Raw genomic sequence first — 20,871 nt, 5'->3', positions numbered from 1 at the left:
AATGAACATTTATGTCTTTCTTCATCTAGATATTTGTAATCGTCACATTGAATGTATTGTAATCATCTTTTTAAACTCAAAATCTGATCTTCAGAACAGGAATAAGAGTTATATTATGTTTAATAGGAATTTGACGTGGAGCGCTATTGCCATCTAGTGTTAGAATATCCATGAATACGTAACCTTCATAATTATACGTTTAGACGTGTTATAAAGCATACTCTTTGATATTAGCTATAGAAGGTGTTATTTAAAGACACCAACTTCTTTTCCTACTTTATTAATATGTCTTATTAAGAATGTTGACTGTATAACATGTTTTTGTTCACCTACAGGCTGGGATTAACTGAGGATGTTCCCAGATGGTGTGATTTTCATCTCAACATGAATCTGATAGAAATGTTTGTCTAAATATATGACATGAACCTACATCAACGTGGATCTGATAGAAATAATATCAAAATGAATGTATGGTGACGTATATATGTTTAGATTCTTATTCTTAATCTTACTGAGTAAACTCGGTTTAGTTTAAACAATTGTCCTCCGGTCAGAATGGGAGTCACCCGTGGGCGGCACCCCTCTTTGCCTGCAGACCCCCCTCCTCCCATCCAGCTGATAAGAGTTCACACTGAGCTCAGATCTTTAGTTTTAGTTTGGTTTTTAGTTCTGTTTTGGTTTGTGAAATTTAGAGCTTCAGCTCTTGCTCTCTTCTCTTCGGACTTCGGTCAAAGCCTTCGCACCCAGTTTATATCACAATGTAAATACACCAGTAATCACAAACAACTGCTCTCTTAAATTCTAACAGAATTTATTTAAACAAAGCAACACCAATAAAAATCAATGAACTTAATCAAACAAATAACTAATCTAAGCAACAGGCTTGTGAAAGGGGTGTGAATGTGTGTGTGTGTGTGTGTGTGTGTGAGAGAGAGGGGGGGGGGGAGAAGAGAGGGGGGAGATGGCTTCGTACCCATGTGGTCGCTCACGATGGCGCACACCTAACAAAGACCTGGGTGCGTGTGTGTGTGTGTGTGTGTGTGTGTGTGTGTGGATGAAAGAGAGATAGAGAAGGGGAAGAGGGGGGAGATTGCTTCGTCCCACGTGGTCGCCCTTCCGATGGTGCACACCTAACAAAGACCTAATGTGGCCTTAATGTCTAAAAGTTAATACGGCTTACACTGGCCTTTCTGATCAGAAGAATAATACCCGGTTATAACGCTGTTACGCTAAACACATATAGGACGCAGCGGTCCGAAATGGGAACAACAAGAGTTTTAAACAGGTAAAACTCAGGACGCGGAGGTCCAACAAAGATAAAAATTACAGTTTCTGCATCAATCAAACAATTGTTAAAAACACTCTCTAAAGCTAATTCTGCCCAGACCTAATTAAGCCTCACTTGTGAATCGCTTTGCCTGCGATCGGTGAAGGAAAAAGGAGTCCGGCGATAAAACAGATCTTCTGTCCGTCCAGGTGCAGAGGCGTCTGATGGCGGCGAGGGTCCCTTACGGCAAGAGCGGCTTCGTTGGTTCTCCGTCGAGTGGAAATATATCCGTTGATGTCCTTTCGTTGCAGGACGGAATAAGACCGTTATCTTTCTGATAATCTGTTATAGTCTGACGCTCTCCGAGAAACTGAGATGCGTTCACTGGACAATCCGAGCTCGGGATTTGGAACACTGCCGGCCGCAGATTATCTGCGCGCCAAAAAGTTAAAACAAAGGAAGATTGTTGCAGGAAACAGGAGGTGAGCTTGTGTCTCCGAGCACTTGAAGTTCCATGGGGGGTCTACCTCAGGTCCCCTCCAATGAGGAGAGAGAGGTTCCGGTCCCCCCTTACTTCACGCGTAGGTGTGAAGTACCGCAGGGGATTCTGGGATTAAGAGTCCTTTTAGGCCTCTTTGTGATCTCAGTAAATAACTCAAATGAGGTGCTGGCCCAAGTCCATGGTTTGACTGTCCTAATGTGTTGCTAATATGCATTGATCTGTTCCAATCGTTTTATTAAATTTGGTTGTAATGAAAAACATCCATAAAAATGTAACAGAAATCAATATTTATTGCATAGGAGCGTAGTTTGATGTCCAGGGTCTGATGTAACCCGTTTTAAGAGCCGCGAACCGAACATCCACTTCCTTCCGGTTCGTTGTTGATAGCGTCCATAGCAACCACCATAGCAACAGTAGAAAACGTAATATCCCAACGTTTTTCTAGCGAGACCTGAAAGAATGTTCGTTACTTCTGATGGATGATACTACATAGCGATCATTACCATCAGTGTGTGAAAGGGTGTGAATGGGTGGGTGTGACCTGCGGTGTAAAAGCGCTTTGAGTAGTCGGAAGACTAGTAAAGCGCTATATAAGCTCAAGTCCATTTACCATTCACCATCAAAACGACACTTAAGCCTCAAACTATCTTAAAATATTGCATTTTCCACCGAAAATAGAAGGGATGTCCGCCATGGTTTTTTTTTCACCAGGGGAAAACTGGGCAGTCACGTGACCTAAGGTATGCCTATACAAAAGAACAGACAAAAGGAAACGTAGGCATGTCACAATTTTAGAGCCCTTATTGTGAAACTAATACATTTTGCGCTGTGGACCAACGTAGGTATTATACATTTTGACATGAGACTGGGTTGGGAGGGAGGGTCTCCTTATTCAGTTGTATGATGCAGGCTAGGCGTTAGAGGAAGGATGTTTTATTGGATTAAATATTTTTTAGAGATTAAAGTTATCTAGCTGTGCACATTCAGAAAGCATTGAACAGTGTGGAGGATTGGGCTGATAAATGGGGATTTAAAATTTCAGTACCCAAATCAAAGTTTAGGATATTTGGAAATAAGAGAAATGTTCCTGATTTAAATATTGGTATATATGGAAATCCACTTGAGAGAGTTAAGGTGTTCAAATGTTTAGGTGTGTGGTTGGATGAAAAGGCAACTTGGAGTCATCACACAGATAAAATGGTCAGTAAATGTGAAAAGATTATCAATGTCCTACGGAGCCTATCTGTATAGCGACTGGGGAACAGAAAGAGGAACCTTGCTAATGATATATCAAGCAATGATAAGGCCGGTATTAGATTATGGTTGTGTAGTGTTTGGCTCAGCAGCTAAATCTAACCTCATTAAACTAGACCGTGTTCAAGCAAAGGCCATGAGAGTGTGTTGTGGAGCTTTTAGAACAACTCCCATCTCTGCTCTTCAGGTAGAGATGAGAGAGTCATCATTAAGGATTAGAAGGAGGAAATTAAGCTTGCATTATTGGTTTAAACTAAACCATTACCTCAAACAGGATTTCTCAGCCAAGTGTCTCCTCGAAGATTCCTGGGAGTTTGCAAGAAGAGAGGGAAAGGCTCATTTCTTTAGTGACATCAAAAAAACTTGCAAGGGATATTAAATTGGATGCTCGTAGTGTGATGGGATGTGTGTGGTCTCCCATTCCCTTCTGGTTCCTTCCAGAGCCTCAGGTGGATTTTACACTGCTGGATTTTATCCAGGTGATAGGAATCACTGGGCGGCTGTGGCTCAGTTGGTAGAGTTGTCGCCTCTCAACCAGAAGGTTGAGGGTTCAATCCCCAGCTGAGCAACATGTCCAATGTGTCCTTGGGCAAGACACTTGCTCCCACTGCTTCAGTGGTGGTGTATGAATGGATTAGTTACTTCTGATGGATGGACCATCAGTGTGTGAAAGGGTATGAATGGGTGGGTGTGACAGGTGGTGTAAAAGCGCTTTGAGTAGTCGGAAGACTAGAAAAGCACTCTATAAGCTCAAGTCCATTTACCATTTACTTACAGATATTCACTGATGAATCTCTGGATCCAATGGTATCAAGTAAAGCAGGTTTTGAAATTCATGTTGCAAATCAAGAAATCTGTAAAAGCATCCATATCTCTAATAGAGTGTCTGTATTCATTACTGAACTGAAAGCAATCCTATGGGCTGTGAGATGGATAGACGAGAACAAGAGAACAAGCTCTGTCATTTGCTCTGACTTGGCAGCAACTTGAGAGGAGATTAAAAATGGGACATCAAGGAATCGCCCAGATTTTATATGTGAGATATTGTGCTTGTTGTGTAAAATAGAGAGGATGGGAAATAATATTCTCTTTTTATAGGTCCCTGGTCATTCAGGGGTGGATGGAAATGAAATAGTGGATACATTAGCAAAAGAGTCTCTTAAAAAGGAAAATATAGATTTAGACATATTGCTTGGACGACCAGAATGTTTTAGTATTATTAAAGAATATGTAACTAATGAGTGACGAAAGGTGTGGAGGGAAGAAGCAAAGGTAAGATCAGATTTTTCTTTGTAAGAATCCGTGCAAGGGGAGAGGTTACATGTTGGTAATAACGACGTCGACGTTGTTTGGGCCACTGTGGCCAAGAAATTTTTTAAAAATATTATAGGCAAACATCCGGATGGACTATGCTCATGTGGGAACTCAGAAACTGTATCACATCTATTTTGTTTGCTTGTCAGAGGTATAGCAGTGAAAAGAGAAGAAATGTTGGAAGAGTTTTCAGATTTGGGACTTCAGACTTTTTTGCTGAAATCTGTGTTTTCTTTTAGAAGTGAATTCAAGTAAGTGGGACGGGCTCTATTGTATTTCTTGAGGACCACTGGTCTATATCACAGAATTTAACCCAAGATGAACAAGTTGAATTACGGAGGAGGGCAGCATTACGCCTTGTAGCGTACAGCCTGCCAGAAATGTATTAGATTGGATAATGTCAGATCCTGATGTAGATTTGGCGCTTTTATCCGCTGTTCAAGATAACAAAAGTGATGTAAGTTTCTGGGTTGATAAATATCTACATGAGTCAATGGAGAATCGTTTTTAAAGATATTTACTGATGGATCCAGAGACCCAGAGAGTGGAAAGGCAGGTTTTGGGGTGTATGTGACACAATTAGAAATAAAATGTGTCACCGAGTTAATCATTTTACATCTGTTTTTACAACGGAATTATTAGCAATACATTGGGCATTGTACTGGGTCGAAGATGTCAAACCAGATAAAGTAGTGATTTGTTCAGACTCAGCTGCAGCCCTGATGTCCTTAAGAGGAAGGAGATCTACATCTACTTGAATGACTTTGTTTAGAGTTGAAAAACTGAAGTGTGAAGTTCGATTAGTCTGGATTCCTGGGCATTCTGGGGTCATGGGTAATGAAGTTGCAGTCAAGATTGCAAAATCAGCTTTAAATCGAATTAATACAGATGTGAATGTTCCATTTAGAAAAGCTGAATTCAGAAGTAGAATTAAAGAAGGTCTTGAGCAAGAGTGGCAAGAAACTTGGGAGAAGGAAAAAAGAGGAAGACATAATTTTAATCTACAACCTTTGATTAGGAAGTCTGTCACTTATGCTGGAAACAGGAGAGATGCAGTCAAAGTAACTCGACTGAGGCTGGGTCACTGTGGGTTAAACCACTGTTTACACACTATAGGAAAACATCCCAGTGGACTGTGTGAATGTGGAAGTCCTGAAACAGTTATACACATATTATTACAATGTAAAAATGACACCTTACAAAGAAAGGCATTATTTGAAAGATTGTCTGATGTGGGGATAACTTGTTTTTCAGTTAAAACGTTGCTTGGTCAATATGAGAACCACCACTTGATTGCAAAAGCAATTATTAATTTTTACATGCTACAAAATTGTTTTCAAGAATCTAAAGTTATACTTTGTAGAATGACTTAGTTCCCGTCTACCTGTAGAGGGCAGTAATACGCCTAGATGCATCTAAACTGCCGGAAAAAATTACAAGAAGAAGAAGAAGAAGAAGTTAGCAGTTGTGGCTGTGCTAATCTTGCAGGTTATGGTATGGTTAAGGTTGGGTTAATGTCAGAAGACACGTAGCATTGAGTTTTCCTTCTGTGACTCTTGGATGTGTGTCAGATGTCCGGGTTTCAGGATCTTAAAGATTTCTTCAGACGGCGGCTGCTCGCTGCGGTTATCAGAGATATATCAGAAACAACAACATGTGGATACGAAGAGGAGCTCCACCGACAAAGAAAAGTGCTGGATGTGATTTTAACACCTGAAATCAAGCTGCAGAGAGCAGGTAGGTTTTCTTTCCACTGCTGGAAACGTGTTTCCTGCTCATAGCCTTTAGCTAACAGACGCACACAGCACAGTGTTAGCTGCAGCTAGCTCCTGCTAACAACATCATTGACTTTACTTAAAGACTCTTCAGTGGATGTTGTGAAGGATTATAATAGTAATGTCTGATGGAGCTTAAAGGACATTAACTTTGAGACATATTTAATGAACTTGTACATAAACAATAGTGGATGTTACTCCAATTCTAAGAATAGGGGTGACGGCCTCTGACGGGCCTCACTGTTGTGTTTCCCTCTTTCAGGCCCCACCTCCACAGTGGAGACAGATCTTTACATTCACTGCCCAGATGTGATTTGTGTCGTTCGTGAACAATTCGTTTGAAAAGACCGAATCTTATGGGTGAGCGAACTGAACCGAATCACCGACTGAAAAGAGTAGGTGTCTCCTCTCTCCTCTCTCCTGTCTCATGTCTCTCTCTCCTCTCTCCCGTCTCGTGTCTCTCTCTCCTCTGTCCTTTCTCCTCTCTCCTGTCTGCTCTCTCCTCTGTCCTCTGTCCTTTCTCCTCTCTCCCGTCTCTCTCCTCTCTCCTGTCTCGTGTCTCTCTCTCCTCTCTCCTGTCTCGTGTCTCTCTCTCCCGTCTTGTGTCTCTCTCTCCTGTCTGCTCTCTCGTCTTTCCTGTCTCGTGTCTCTCTCTTCTCTCTTCTCTCTCGTGTCTCTCTCTCCTCTCTCCCGTCTCTCTCTCCTCTCTTCTCTCTCGTGTCTCTCTCTTCTCTCTCCCGTCTCGTGTCTCTCTCTCCTCTCTCCCGTCTCGTGTCTCTCTCTTCTCTCTCCCGTCTCGTGTCTCTCTCTCCTCTCTCCCGTCTCGTGTCTCTCTCTCCCCTCTCCTCTCTCCTCTCTTCTCTCTCGTGTCTCTCTCTCCCATCTTGTGTCTCTCTCTCCTGTCTGCTCTCTCGTCTGTCCTCTGTCCTTTCTCCTCTCTCTCTCCTCTCTCCTCTCTCCTGTCTCGTGTCTCTCTCTCCTGTCTCGTGTCTCTCTCTTCTCTCTCCCGTCTCGTGTCTCTCTCTCCTCTCTCCTGTCTCGTGTCTCTCTCTCCTCTCTTCTCTCTCGTGTCTCTCTCTCCCATCTTGTGTCTCTCTCTCCTGTCTGCTCTCTCGTCTGTCCTCTGTCCTTTCTCCTCTCTCTCTCCTCTCTCCTCTCTCCTGTCTCGTGTCTCTCTCTCCTCTCTCCTGTCTCGTGTCTCTCTCTCCTCTCTCCTGTCTCGTGTCTCTCTCTCCTGTCTCCTCTCTCCCGTCTCATGTCTCTCTCTAGACTGCAAGTGGCGTGCCAAGTAGAGTGAGTCGCTCCGGCCTCTCCCTCTCCCCTGGTGCTGGAGCCTCTGAGGCATTGGTCAGTGATTGGATTTGTGTCCTGAACTGAGCTTTTTATAGCTGCTGTCAGTTTGCAAACGGCTTATTTATCCAACTTAATTTCACTCAGCGGACTGTTTTAACATCCACTAACGACAGTCTCAATTGGATGGTGTTTCAGGACAGTAGGGTTCGTGATTCACACGTTGACTGAACTGTAGTACTGCAGGAGTCCTGATTCTCTCTCTCCCTCTCAGTCAGTTAGTGATTCATACACTGAGCGTACTAGTACAATGAACAAGAACCCTTAAGCCCGCCCTCTCATGTCTCAATTCTCTCGAAGTTGAGGAAGCACGAGACTAAATATTTTAATAACAATTAGGCTAGTTGTCGCGAAAATATATGTGATTGTTTTAGCAGCTTTCAGTTTGCAAACTGTAGCTTTATCCAACTAAATTCTCAGCTCATTGGTTTATTATTCACCACCGGCTGTTCTCAGTACGATCGCGAGCAGAACTAAATGTTCGGCCGTGTTTCAGCTTATTAAGTTCTGATTCACAGGCAGAGCTGCGGTGAAGTACTGAACGATTCAGTGAACGAAGCTTTCAGTCTCTCCAGGAAGTTGTGATGTCGCGATCGCAACAATTAACGCAAATTTAACCAATCCCTGTGAATTCTGGCAATTTGCAATTTTTTCCCATCACTACAACCTTTTCTGCAAATTTGACCAATATAAATACTATCCCCCGCGAGTTTCACCAACCATAGAAGTCCCCCGTGAAAACGGCGAGCCATACGTCACCAAAGTTTGGTGACCAAGGGTTAGGGTTAGGGTGACCAAACTTGATTCCTTGATTACATGAAGATGCAGACATGTCTGACACATAAACATCGCACATTTACCTACAAAAAGTACAGCTAAGGACCATGCTAGGCAATCCCTGTCGGGCCGATGTTCTGCACGGAAGCAGAGGTAAACTGTTTTGAACCACGTGCAACGTTCGACATCGATCTACCTCCAAACACACCAGGAGAATGACTGAAACACACGGACAACATACAAGACAAATCAGTGACAAGTGTGTGTATTAATGAAAATAGTTAGGAATAAAAAGTTTCAAAATGTTTAAAGAAGTTTAAAAGCTTAAGGCAAAATATTAATTTGGATGTGTAATGAAATCAGATGTGTGAGAGAGAGAGAGAGAGAGAGAGACGTTGTACCTGAGCCTTGACTGACTTTATTGACCTCACCTGGAAAGTGATTGAGTGAGGCTGCGAGGGCTCCAATGGTTAAATACAAATGGGACAGCACTTTGCAACTTCTCTGTTACCAGGACTACATGATGTAATGTAGCAAAAGCTTATTTTATGTTTTTTTACTTTACTCACTCAGCCATGGCGCTTATAAAAAGCTCTACTCAATATAGGCATATATATAAATGTATTCGTTGTAGGAAGGAAGTTAAAGGTTTATCTTATCTTATAAATATAATGAGACTAATATGCTCTCTGTCTCGTTCACGTTTATAGACTCGCAGTAGAGTAGTGAATTGAAGCCTGCAGAATGTATATTGATGCCTCTCACACATTTGATTTGACTAAATATCAAACTTTACTGACAGATCCACGTCATCAGAATCATTAAACCAGCTGTTTTATACATCGCAATTCTCTTCCATTTTCTTGTCAGAAAGTTTATCTTCTTTGTCTAAACTTCTGGGTTTCACCGTGATCCAGCGCTGGAAACCTTTGCTCCGCCCCCTCGTTTGTATGCTGCTTTGCGTTGAGCATTTATGGTTGAATGTGGGCGTGTAGAGGGCCGAACATGGGGCTTCTACGTGCGCACATTTCCAGGTGGATCGTGATTTATAAAGGGAACATTGCGTGCAGGTGTGCGTACGAACGGTTTTATAAATCTGAATTATTTTGTGCGCACGCCATTTCTGGGTTTTATGGCCCACATACATTTTAAGTATGGATTCTACGCACTCTTTTATAAATGAGACCCCTGTACTCTGCCTTTCTGATGCATCCAACTACAGCCGAGTCATCAGAACACTTCTGAAGGTGGCAGGACACGGACCCTCTGAAGGCTTATGTTGAAGAAATTCTTAAAACGTCTGGAATATGTTCTGTAGTGGATTGTTTAACATAATCCATTTTGATTAGGCAAGACCAGCAGGGGAATGTGTGTCTGGCAAGGCAAGTAAGACTGTCAGCGACTTCAGAGCACTGGTTTGTAGTGCGCTCGCAGAGCTGATTACTTTTAGTCATCATTGACTTTGTTGACAAACCAAACACAAGGGGGGGGTCGTAAATGTTGTATTCTTATCTTAGGGTACATTTTAATATTACGTTTGTATTTATATCAAATATGTTTTTTCCCTCTAAATTAATGTAGCAGGCTGTGAGATGACATTGCTATTGTTAAGTTGCAGACACGCTGAGAGTAAAGTCGAACCGACCGTTTGCCCGGATCACGTGTGTTTCCGACTCGGTCCGTACGGAATGAAAGACTGGAAGAACATAGAAGAAAGTATGTTATAGAGCCTTAACATTATCACAAAAACTCTATATTTTATGAAAACTTTTCCAAAGGAACTCATAAACAGCCCAATAGAAGCATCATTTATCATCTTCAAATCATGTACAAAACTAATTGGAAACACAACAAATCACAGTATTGTGAACCACAACCCGTTCAAAGATCCATTTGAAACATGCACAAAGAAATGGAACGGTGATCTAAATATACAGTACATGGGAGCATTATTTCATGGAGTGACATCTGGAATAATGCAAGACAACCATTTCGATTTACAAAATATAAGCTAACACAGTACAAAATCCTTAACAGGCCACACTACACCCCTTCACAACTGTGCAAAATGGGCATCAGGGAGGGTAATAATTGTGTTCAATGTGGTTCTGCTGAAGGAACATTACTTCATCTGCTGTGGGACTCTGTTCAAATTAAAGTTTGGTTTGATATAACAAAACAAGCATTGATCCATATTAACTCAGTCATGCAATTCACACCACAAACATGTGTACTTGACCTCCACAGCTTTAATTATGTTTTCTCAAAGAACAAAAAAATGTTTCTCTCTGTATGGTCACTAAAAAAGGCATCATGATTTATTGGATTCAATTCAACACACCATCTTATAAAGAATGGATCACTGAAGCAATGGAAAGAATCCTACCCTAACCCAAATAATGAGAAAGAATACACAGAAACATGTAAAATGATTTGATATCAGTATAGCAATAAACAACAACAAAAATAAATGGTGTTATATATATATATATATATATATATATATATACACACATACCATGATCATTGAAGTTTGATTTAGCGTTTGCAAAATGTCTTGTCTCTTGATTTGGCAAGTGCCTCCCTTTTTTCTTTATCTGCTTCTTTTATTAAAATTTGTATTATTACTTCTTCCGTGTTCCGTTTAGATGAAACCTGTACGCTAACAAATGTTCGTTGATTTGTTGAGCAAATTCCTCTTTCCTTTATTTACGATTTGATTTACTTTTTATTAATGAAGGATGGGGTGGGGTAGGGAGGGAGGGTCTGGAACTGTGGACTGGTTTGTTGGATGGAGGCGGGTAGGTCTTGTTTTGTCCTGCTTTATGTAGGTGTAGTTTATCTCTTGTGTTTTTCTTTGTCTGTCTGGTGTTACTATAATAAAAAAAAAAGCACAAATACGATATGTGAAAAAAGAAAAGAAAAAGTCTGCTGTTGGACAAACTCTAGTGTGATGTTAGAGGGCAAACAGTTGCTGTATCAGAATCAGTTTAGTGACATGCTGTTTGTGAGACTTTGACATTACACTTTTAATACATCACAAGGCTCATTTGAAAAACAGACACAAATAATTAAAAAGTGAAATAGTGGTATCTGAATAGTCAATTGGCTGAACTGTTAATTGAATAATTTCATCAGCAACTATTTTATCATTCAGTATATCCCTAAGAATAATGATTCATCCTCCCCTTCTCTGCATGACTGCTGAATGTTGATCAATGGTTCATTTCTTGGATGGAATTAGATAAAGGTTGTTCCTTTCTTGTTTATTTATTCTATTACAGTTTGAAGTATGGATGTATAAGCCTGGCTAACACTGCACAAAGTTCAGTGACAAAAAGGAGGTTCACATTGTCGTTCAGGCAGTTTATGAGATTGTCATAAACTGACAGCAGTCCCAGCTATGAAGACCACATTTCTGACTTTTGTAAACAATCCTCTAGTATTATAGACTGATAGAGTGGTGGATTTTAACATCAGTTTGATTTTTGTTTACTGTGTCCTGCAGCTGTTGGTGAGTAAAGAAGAGCTTCCACCTGAGCAGCAGGAGTGGAGCCACATTCTGGACCAGGAGGACACTGAGTCCCCACAGATTAAAGAGGAACAGGAGGAACTGTGGATCAGTCAGGAGGAAGAACAGCTTCAAGGACTGGAGGAGGCTGATACCACCATGTTCCCCTTCACTCCTGTCTCTGTGAAGAGTGAAGATGATGAAGAGAAACCTCAGTCCTCACAGCTTCATCAGAGACAAACTGAACAGATGGAAACAGGAGTTGATGGAGAGGACTGTGGAGGAGCAGAACCAGAGAGGGACTCCGATCCAGAGAGATATTTACAACCAGAGACAGAGGTCAAGATTGAAGACTCTTCAGAACCAGAGACTGATGACAGTGATGATTGGACAGAGAGGATAGATAATCAGCCAGGGATAAACTCCACCAAGAGACTGAAGTCTGATAATAAATCACATAGCTGCTCTGAGTGTAGTAAATATTTTAAAAATAAAAGGAATCTTACCAGACACATGAGAATTCACACAGGAGAGAAACCCTTCAGCTGCTCTTTTTGCAGTAAAGGATTTAATCAAGAAGGGCATCTGTCCAAACACATGCCAGTTCACACAGGACAGAAACCCTTTATCTGCACTGTCTGCAGTAAAACATTTAAACATAATTCAAGCCTGACGCTTCACATAGCACATCATAGAGGGGATAAACCCTTCAGCTGCTCTGTTTGTGCCCAAGGATTCTCTTGGCGTACACAGTTAAGAAGACACAAGTGTGTTGAAGCTTTGGAGCGTCTTCAAAACCAAACTGAGGAGAACAGAGAGGCAGAAACAGGAGCTGATGGAGAGGACTGTGGAGGAGCAGAACCAGAGAGGGACTCAGATCCAGAGAGACGTTTACAACCAGAGATTGAGGTCAAGACTGAAGACTCTTCTGAACCTGAGACTGATGAGAGGGATAATGATTGGAAGGAGACCAGAGAACATCAGTCAGGTTTAGACTCTGTGGGATACTTGAAAAAGAGACTGAAGATTGATAAGAAATCAAATAGCTGCAATGAGTGTGGTAAAATATTTAAAAATAAACGGGATCTGACCCAACACATTAGGATTCACACTGGAGAGAAACCCTTCAGCTGCTCTGACTGTGGTAGAAGATTCAACTATAAGCATACACTTAAATTTCACACTGCACATCACAGAGGGGATAAACCCTTCAGCTGCTCTGTTTGTGACAGAAGATTCTCTTGGCCCTCTCAGTTAAAATCACACAAGTGTGTTGGAGGTCAGGCTGCAGAGCTTCATCAAAACCAAACTGAGGAGAAAAGAGAGGCAAAAACTGGAGCTGATGGAGAGGACTGTGGTGGAGCAGAACCAGAGAGGAACTCAGATCCAGAGAGACGTTTACAACCAGAGATTGAGGTCAAGACTGAAGACTCTTCTGAACACGATGACTGTGTTCACGGTGTTTTTTTGAATGAGACTATAGTACTCCCATCAGGTTTACACTCTGAGGAAAATATTAAAGACCAGAGACCACTGACTGATAGGAAACCATATTGCTGCTCTGATTGTGATAAAACATTCCAAAAAAAATATTATCTGACCAGGCACATAAGAATTCACAGAGGAGATAAACCCTTCAGCTGCTCTGACTGTGATAAAAGGTTTAACCAAAAAGAGCATCTGACCAGGCACATGTTTGTTCACAGTGAAGCAAAACCTTTCATCTGCTCTATTTGCTATAAAAGATTTAACCAAAAGTCTAGTTTGACACGTCATAGAAAACTCCACTGGGGAGAGAAACTCCACTGCTGTAGTGCATGTGGCCAAAATTTTTCCTGGTATTATCAGTTAAAGAAACACAAGTGTGTTGGAGGTCAGGCTTTAGAGTTTAATCAAGAGAGGAACTCAGATCCAGAGAGACGTTTACAACCAGAGATTGAGGTCAAGATTGAAGAATCTTCTGAAGCTGAGACTCAGGACAGTTATGATTGGATGTATATCAGTGAACATCTTTCAGGTTTAAACTCTGTGAAAAACATAAAAAATAATAGACCCAAGAATGAAAAGAAGTCACATAGCTGCTCTGAGTGTGGTAAAACATTCAAAAAGAATAGAGATCTGACCCAGCATATAAGAATTCACACAGGAGAGAAACCTTTCAGCTGCTCTGACTGTGGTAAAAGGTTTAATCATAAATGGAATTTGACTACCCACATATTAGTTCACACAGGAGAAAAACCCTTTAACTGTTCTGTTTGCAGTAAAAGATTTAAACATAAGTCTAGTCTGACACTTCACATGGCACATCACAGAGGAGAGAAACCCTACAGCTGCTGCATCTGTAACCAAAGTTTTTCATGGCTTAAACAGTTAAAGACACACAAGTGTGTTGGAGGTCAAGTGTCAGTGTTTCATCAAAACCAAACTGAGGAGAAAAGAGAGGCAGAAACGGGAGTTGATGGAGAGGACTGTGGAGGAGCAGAACCAGAGAGGGACTCGGATCCAGAGAGACATTTACAACCAGAGACTGAGGTCAAGATTGAAGACTCTTGGCGAGCTGGTTTAGCTCAGTTGGAAGAGCAGGTCCCCCTTGTACAGAGGCCACAGTCCCTAACGCAAGTTCAACTCCCAGTTCTGATGCTATTTGGTGCATGTCATCCCCCAATCTCTGTCCCAACAGTTCCTGTATCCCTCAAGCTGTCCCATCTAACAATGGCAAGAAGTCCAAAATTTAAAAAAAGTGAAAAGACTGAAGACTCTACTGAACCAGGGAGTGAAAACAGTGGTAATTGGCAAGAGACAGCTGGATATCAGTCAGGTGTAAACTCTGTGAAATGCATTACAAATAAGAGACTGAAGACTCATAAAAAATCACATAGCTGCTCTGAGTGCCAAAAAACATTCAAAACAAGACAAGATCTGACCAGACACATTCAAATTCATACAGGAGAGAAACCCTTCAGCTGCTCTATTTGCAGTAAAAGATTTTACCAAAAATGGAATCTGACCTCACACATGCTAGTTCACACAGGAGAAAAACCCTTTGGCTGCTCTGTTTGCAGTAAAAGATTTATCTTAAAAGGAAATCTTACCAAACACATGATTATTCACACAGGGGAGAAACCCTTTAGCTGTTCTGAGTGTGGTAAAAGATTTTACCAACAAGGAAATCTGACTTCACACATGCTTATTCATATGGGAGTGAAACCCTTCAGCTGCTCTGAGTGTGGGAAAGAATTTCGAGGGAAAGGGAATCTGAACAGACACATTAAAGCTCACACTGGGGAGAAAGCCTGACCTGTCACAGAGGAGAGAAACCCTGCAGGTGTATTCATGACCAAAGATTCTCTTGGCCAAGTGTTATATAAAAAAGTGGAGCTGATCGAGAGGACTTTGGTGGACCAGAACAAGCCTTGAACTCGGATCTAGAGAGACATTTACAACCAGAGACTGAGGTCAAGATGCAACACTTGTGTGAAAACCCTCAGCTGCTCTGAGAATGGTAATAAACATAGTTGGAGTTCCCATCTGAAGAGACACAAAAACGTACACAGGAGAGAAACCATTTAGTGTCTGTTTGCTGGGAACAATTACTTTAATATACAATACTTAAATAAAGATTAATTTTCTTTTTTTTTTAAAATCTTTCCTTTCTACTACCAATCATTATAACTAGTAATTAGTACTAGTTGATATTGGTTTCAAAATATATGATAGTAGCAGAAAAACTTTGATCACTGATTGTATTAACTGTAGCTAATTTCACACTCTCTGCTAGATATATGATTGGTATCGTTGCACAATAACTTTCATGACATCCGTTATTTTTAAATAATAAATATTATGGTATCAGAACACATATCGAATGTTTGATGGTTTTGTATTATTTCAGGACTCATGACTTTACTCAGACACAACAATTGAACTCGCTCTTGGGCTCAAGCATTCGTAAGATGGGGCATGACGACTGACTTATTACAGGATATACAATGTTATTGTTTTTGTTTGTATTCAAAGCCTTGATCATTTTTCCAGTTTCGAGCAAAAGCTGACACGTGTGTTCACCTGCTTGATCATTCAAAAGCATCTAGTCCCGCAATTTGTGTGTCATGTTGATTCCAGTAATATTACCGTGGGGGGGTGGGGGGGGGATGGCATACCGTTTTTATCAGTAGTGGGCTTGTTTTCAGATATGTTTATTAGTCATCAATCAATCAATCAATCAACTTTTATTTGTATAGCGTCAACTCATAACAAGTGTTATCTCGAGACACTTTACAAGAAGCAGGTAAAATACCTTACTCATTGTCTGTTAACATTACAAAAGAGCAGGTAAAAGACCTTACTCATTGTTATGTTACAAAAAGCAGGTAAAGGACCTTACTTATTGCTATGTTACAAAGATCCGGCCTATCCATCATGAGCACTTTAGCAAAGCAGCAAAAGTTACAGTGGTAAGAAAAAACTGCCTTATTAAAAGGCAGAAATCTTCAGCCGGATCCCCGGCTCATGACGAAACAGTCTTCACAGGCCTAGACTGCGCCGGGCTTGGAAAGGGATAGGGGGAGAGATGGGATAAGATGCAGGAAGAGGGATAGAGAGCAATGGGGTGGGGGGAGGTAGACCGTCCATCAGCAATCCGGTGGGGAGGGGAGGGGGTGTGGGGGGTTGTTCTGGCAGGCCGCCAACCCACGATCCGGTGGGGAGGGGGTAGTGGTGGGGTGGGGGTTGTTCTGGCAAGCCGTCAACCGATGATCTTGAGGAGCCTAGGGGAGCTCAAGAGCTCCCAGGAAAGTAGGTGGTTAGTGACTGAGATTTATAGATAGATACATGCAGTAATATGATGTACTGTATATGCAGAGAGAGAGAGAGAGAGAGAGAGAGAGAGAGAGAGGAGCTCAAGGTGCCAGTTCCCCCGGTAGTCTAAGCCTATAGCAGCATAACTAAGAGCTGGTCTACACCAGCACCAGCCCTAACTATAAGATTTATCAAAAAGGAAAGTTTTAAGTCTAATCTTAAAAATACAGACTGTGTCTGCCTCCCGGACCCCGGCTGGAAGGCGGTTCCAGAGGAGAGGAGCCCGATAACTGAAGGCTTTACCTCCCATAGTACACTTGGAGACTGTAGGTACCACCAGCAGGCCTGCACTCCGGGACCGCAACGCTCTCAAGGGACAGTACGGCACTAGTAGCTCCTTAAGATAAGATGGTGCCTGGCCATTTAGAGCTTTGTAGGTGAGAAGAAGGATCTTGAATTCTATTCTAGACTGTATAGGGAGCCAGTGCAGAGAAGCCAGGACAGGAGTAATGTGGTCCCATTTCCTGGTTCTGGTCAGTACACGAGCTGCAGCATTCTGGACCCGTTGAAGAGTCTTTAGAGATTTGCCAGAGCACCCTGACAAAGGAGAGTTACAATAATCCAGTCTGGAGGTAACAAATGCATGAACTAGTTTTTCTGCATCACTTTGCGACAGGATATTCCTGATCTTGGATATATTACGAAGGTGAAAGTAGGCTGTTCTTGAAACTTGACTGATGTGAGAGCTAAAAGACATATCTTGATCAAAAATAACTCCTAGATTCCTAACAGTGGTGCTAGATGCCAGGCTGATGTCATTAAGGACAGTCACATCACTAGAAAAAGTCTCTCTGAGGTTCTTAGGGCCTAGCACAATAACTTCAGTCTTGTCTGAGTTAAGTAGCAAAAAATTTCTGGTCATCCAGGTCCTAACGTCCTTAAGGCATGTTTCTAGCTGACATAACTGACTGGTACCATCGGGCTTCATTGATACATAAAGCTGAGTATCATCTGCATAACAATGAAACTGTATGGAGTGTTTCCTCATAATATTTCCCAGAGGAAGCATATATAATGTAAAAAGAATTGGTCCAAGCACTGAACCTTGTGGGACTCCATGGCAAACTTTAGTGTGCATAGAGGACTCATCATTAACATGTACAAACTGAGATCGGTCTGATAAGTAGGATTCAAACCAACTTAAAGCAGTCCCTGTAGTCATCTGCTAACTGCTCATTCTTCTAAATCCTAACCTCCACCAGAGCGGTGTTGAACATTTTATTTATGATGATAAAAGTTCATCAGTCCTCTCTGGAGTATTTCCTATGGGTAGAAGGTTATGTCAACAGAAAGTGAATTTGAGTTTTCTATATGTGTATTTGAATTGCTCAACAAGCAATTGAATACACTTTTTTTGAAACTATAGTCTTTTTTTCTCGCCCAAATACAGTTCCCCAGATTCAGTTCTCTTGACAAAGCCAACTTGACAAATGTCATTTCAACATTTTTGTGAACACGTACAGCTGGTTGGGCAGAGCGATGAAGGGCAGATTTACAGCACTCCTTTCTGACTAATCTACACCTTTTATTTGACATTGTGACTACATGGAGCCATGTATGAATATTTCAAAAACATTTCTTTCTTTCCATCATGGAAGAATGAGTTACCATGGATTTCATGTTTTTTGCTAACTGTGAATGTTTAGCTATGATGTGGGGTTTTAAAGTTATTTTTGGGCTTTTTGTCTCTATTGGATAGTGCAGCTGAAGGGAGAAAGGGAATTTTGGAAGCATGCATGCAGTAAAGGGCCGAGGTGTACAGCCTCTGTACATGGGGCGTGTGTTATAACTGTTAGGCCATCAGAGCTGTTGTAATGTTAGGCTAAATTAGCCTACTAGCTTGTAACGATACAAAGAGTTTAAGGAGACACTTCACCCGTTGAAACCATAGACTGTAAAAATAATGGACGGGACAAGGTCCCCGGTGGAGTAAAGCTTTTATTTTTAGAGCTCCCCCTGCTGACTGGCTGCAGTATAGGTCATAAACCCCACCTCCTCAATGATAACAGAAGGGATGTGGGTCAAACTGTAAAGTTAAAATACTCGTCACATCATTTTTTTCCAAACCTAAACTCTGCTGTGATCATTAGTTATTATCACCCTACATTGTGTTCAAGTGCTCATTTTTCTGTGAAGTTTGTTTTAAATAAGTTATTTGAGGTTGAAAAACAGGATTTTACGTCATATTTGACGATGATTGACAGCCGCCGATCTTGCGTAGCTCTGTTTGTGAATAGCAAAAGTTACGTAGTGAAGGAAAGCCGAGACGCCATTGAATTTTTCCGTTCAGTTTTTTCGTCTTTTTTGAGCTGGCAAAATGAGTTGTTCTGCAGTAAACTGTTCTAACCGACCTGTTGGATCTAAGGGATCTTTGCAGTTTTTTCGGTAAGTAAAAAAGAGTGATTTATGTGTCGTTGGTTAAAGTCGTTATCTAGCTAGCTAACACATAAGCAGTCTAAGGTTAGCTGAAATGTTGTAAAGCTAGGTTACTTATCCGGCATGATTTATCTTTTTATTTTATTTTTTAAAATGAGCAAACCTAATAACTGACATGCTATGTTTCTTGATATTGTTATATCATTATTGTGATTTAAATTGTATTTAAAACCAAGAATCGTAATATAAAATCCGCTCATAGATGAGGTTCATTGACTGTACAGTTATTTTACAGCAAAAATAAATACGTCTGGTAAAGTCTCAAAAAAGTATCTAGGACAAAAACAAAGTCAAATAATTGTAATCTGTCCTGCATCATTACTAATGTGTACATGTTTACAGTCTGAGTGATAAGTGGGCTATACCGAGAGTAACAGGTTTTACTTTCACCGTGAGGACTGAAATTCATAGTACTATATACGAGGGTAGAATATTTCTCTATGTATCCAGATAAAACTAAAGGTAAGATCTGATTTAATATAACTGTTACTGATTTAAGAGACTAACTGAAACGTGAACACAAACATCAACAACCTGCGGTGGTGTAATGTAATATTAACCGAGCATCATGCTGCTTAAACTGATAAATATTCTGCATTAGCTTCCACACACTAATTCAACAGTCACAAGTTGATCATATTGTAAATTTAATGACGCTCATTGAGAATTTGTACTAAAAATTGACAAAACCTGACAAACATTGCGGTGATTGTGACGGTGTCTGTATTTAACACCTTTGAAAGGAAGGTGTTAATGCAGGAGACCAGTGTTACACACAACATGCTGCTGTTATTGTAGTTAGGAGGAGACATAGGCACAATAAAAGAAGACATAAAGATCACGTTTTTCCCCACACATGTTAATATGTTTTAAATGTCATGCATTTATTTTTGATTTCGCTTCAATAATAGTTAACAAAGAGAAACACCATGATTAAACTACAGGCTATTGTTGCCTTTTTATATCCAAAGAAAGCTGAACATCCACAGCCTCTGCATTCAAAAGAATTTCAACATTTACATTTATTTCATCCTATTTCCCTCTTTTCACCAACATTATATTTTAAACTGAGGATTTCCTTTTTCTCTGGTCTCTCGTCTCTCCCCCAGCTCGCCCCCCTCCGGTGCGTTCCTCTCCATAATGCGCTCGTCTCCTCCCTCTACAGCCCACTGCTGCTACTCTGTAGGACGCTTTGATTGGGGCACCTCACCAATAAAATACTATTTTATATTTTATAAGCAGTTTGCCACCACACTGCACTTTTACTCTCCAAAGGCATATGAGTATGTGCGTGACAACTTTAACAAAGCTTTACCACACAGTCACACCATCCACACAGCTGATCCAGGATTTACTGTAGCATCTTTTACAGCACTAAGAGGTCATGTACAGGCAAACAGAGAGAAGGGAAAAGAAACAATCTGTGCTCTCAAATAACAAAGCAGTCTCAAATCTTTTTGAGGAATTACAGCTAAAAAAAAATCTACTTTGCATACAGTACATCCTCTGATAAATAAAGTGAAGTACTTTGATTGCATTTCTGTGGTGTTCCTGTAGGTGACCATGATGCAGCCAGACTGAAGCAGCACGTTGTGAAGGTGGACGCCATCATCTTGTCTTTGCAGTGCTGATTCTGAAGAGAACGCCTTCACATAGGACTCAAAGGTAAAATGATCTCTCATATGATTGGACCGTGTTATTGTAACCGCTATCAGCATCAAAGTAATTTTAGTAACAATTTATAATCCTTCTTAAAATGTAAGGAAGACTAGCAGAAGATTTTAACAGCCTCTATGATTCTGCAAGAAGTTCATGTTTAAATTGTTCT

The 20,871-nt window shown here is 40.9% G+C and overlaps 1 protein-coding gene and 1 long non-coding RNA gene across 3 annotated transcripts in view; both read left to right on the top strand.

Moving 5' to 3' along the window:
• Positions 1-20,871, top strand: part of LOC132984526 (uncharacterized) — an 80,045-nt gene that overhangs the window by 47,677 nt on the left and 11,497 nt on the right. The window lies entirely within an intron of this gene.
• LOC132984451 (zinc finger protein 836-like) lies at positions 5,831-19,854 on the top strand. 2 transcript variants are annotated; one of them, XM_061051322.1, is made up of 5 exons: positions 5,831-6,074; positions 6,375-6,507; positions 11,748-12,597; positions 13,660-15,944; positions 17,757-19,854. In XM_061051322.1, the coding sequence occupies exons 2-4, from the start codon at positions 6,469-6,471 to the stop codon at positions 15,045-15,047; spliced, it is 2,277 nt and encodes a 758-aa protein (XP_060907305.1). In that variant the 5' UTR covers positions 5,831-6,074; positions 6,375-6,468; the 3' UTR covers positions 15,048-15,944; positions 17,757-19,854. The 2 variants fall into 2 exon arrangements, with proteins under 2 accessions (XP_060907305.1, XP_060907306.1); XM_061051323.1 differs by lacking the exon at positions 6,375-6,507.

This window comes from Labrus mixtus, chromosome 12 (assembly GCF_963584025.1).
Source record: "Labrus mixtus chromosome 12, fLabMix1.1, whole genome shotgun sequence".
Taxonomy (NCBI): Eukaryota; Metazoa; Chordata; class Actinopteri; order Labriformes; family Labridae; genus Labrus; species Labrus mixtus.
The sequence above is the reverse complement of the archived record's forward strand: the minus strand, read 5'-3'. Positions and strand labels throughout refer to the sequence as shown.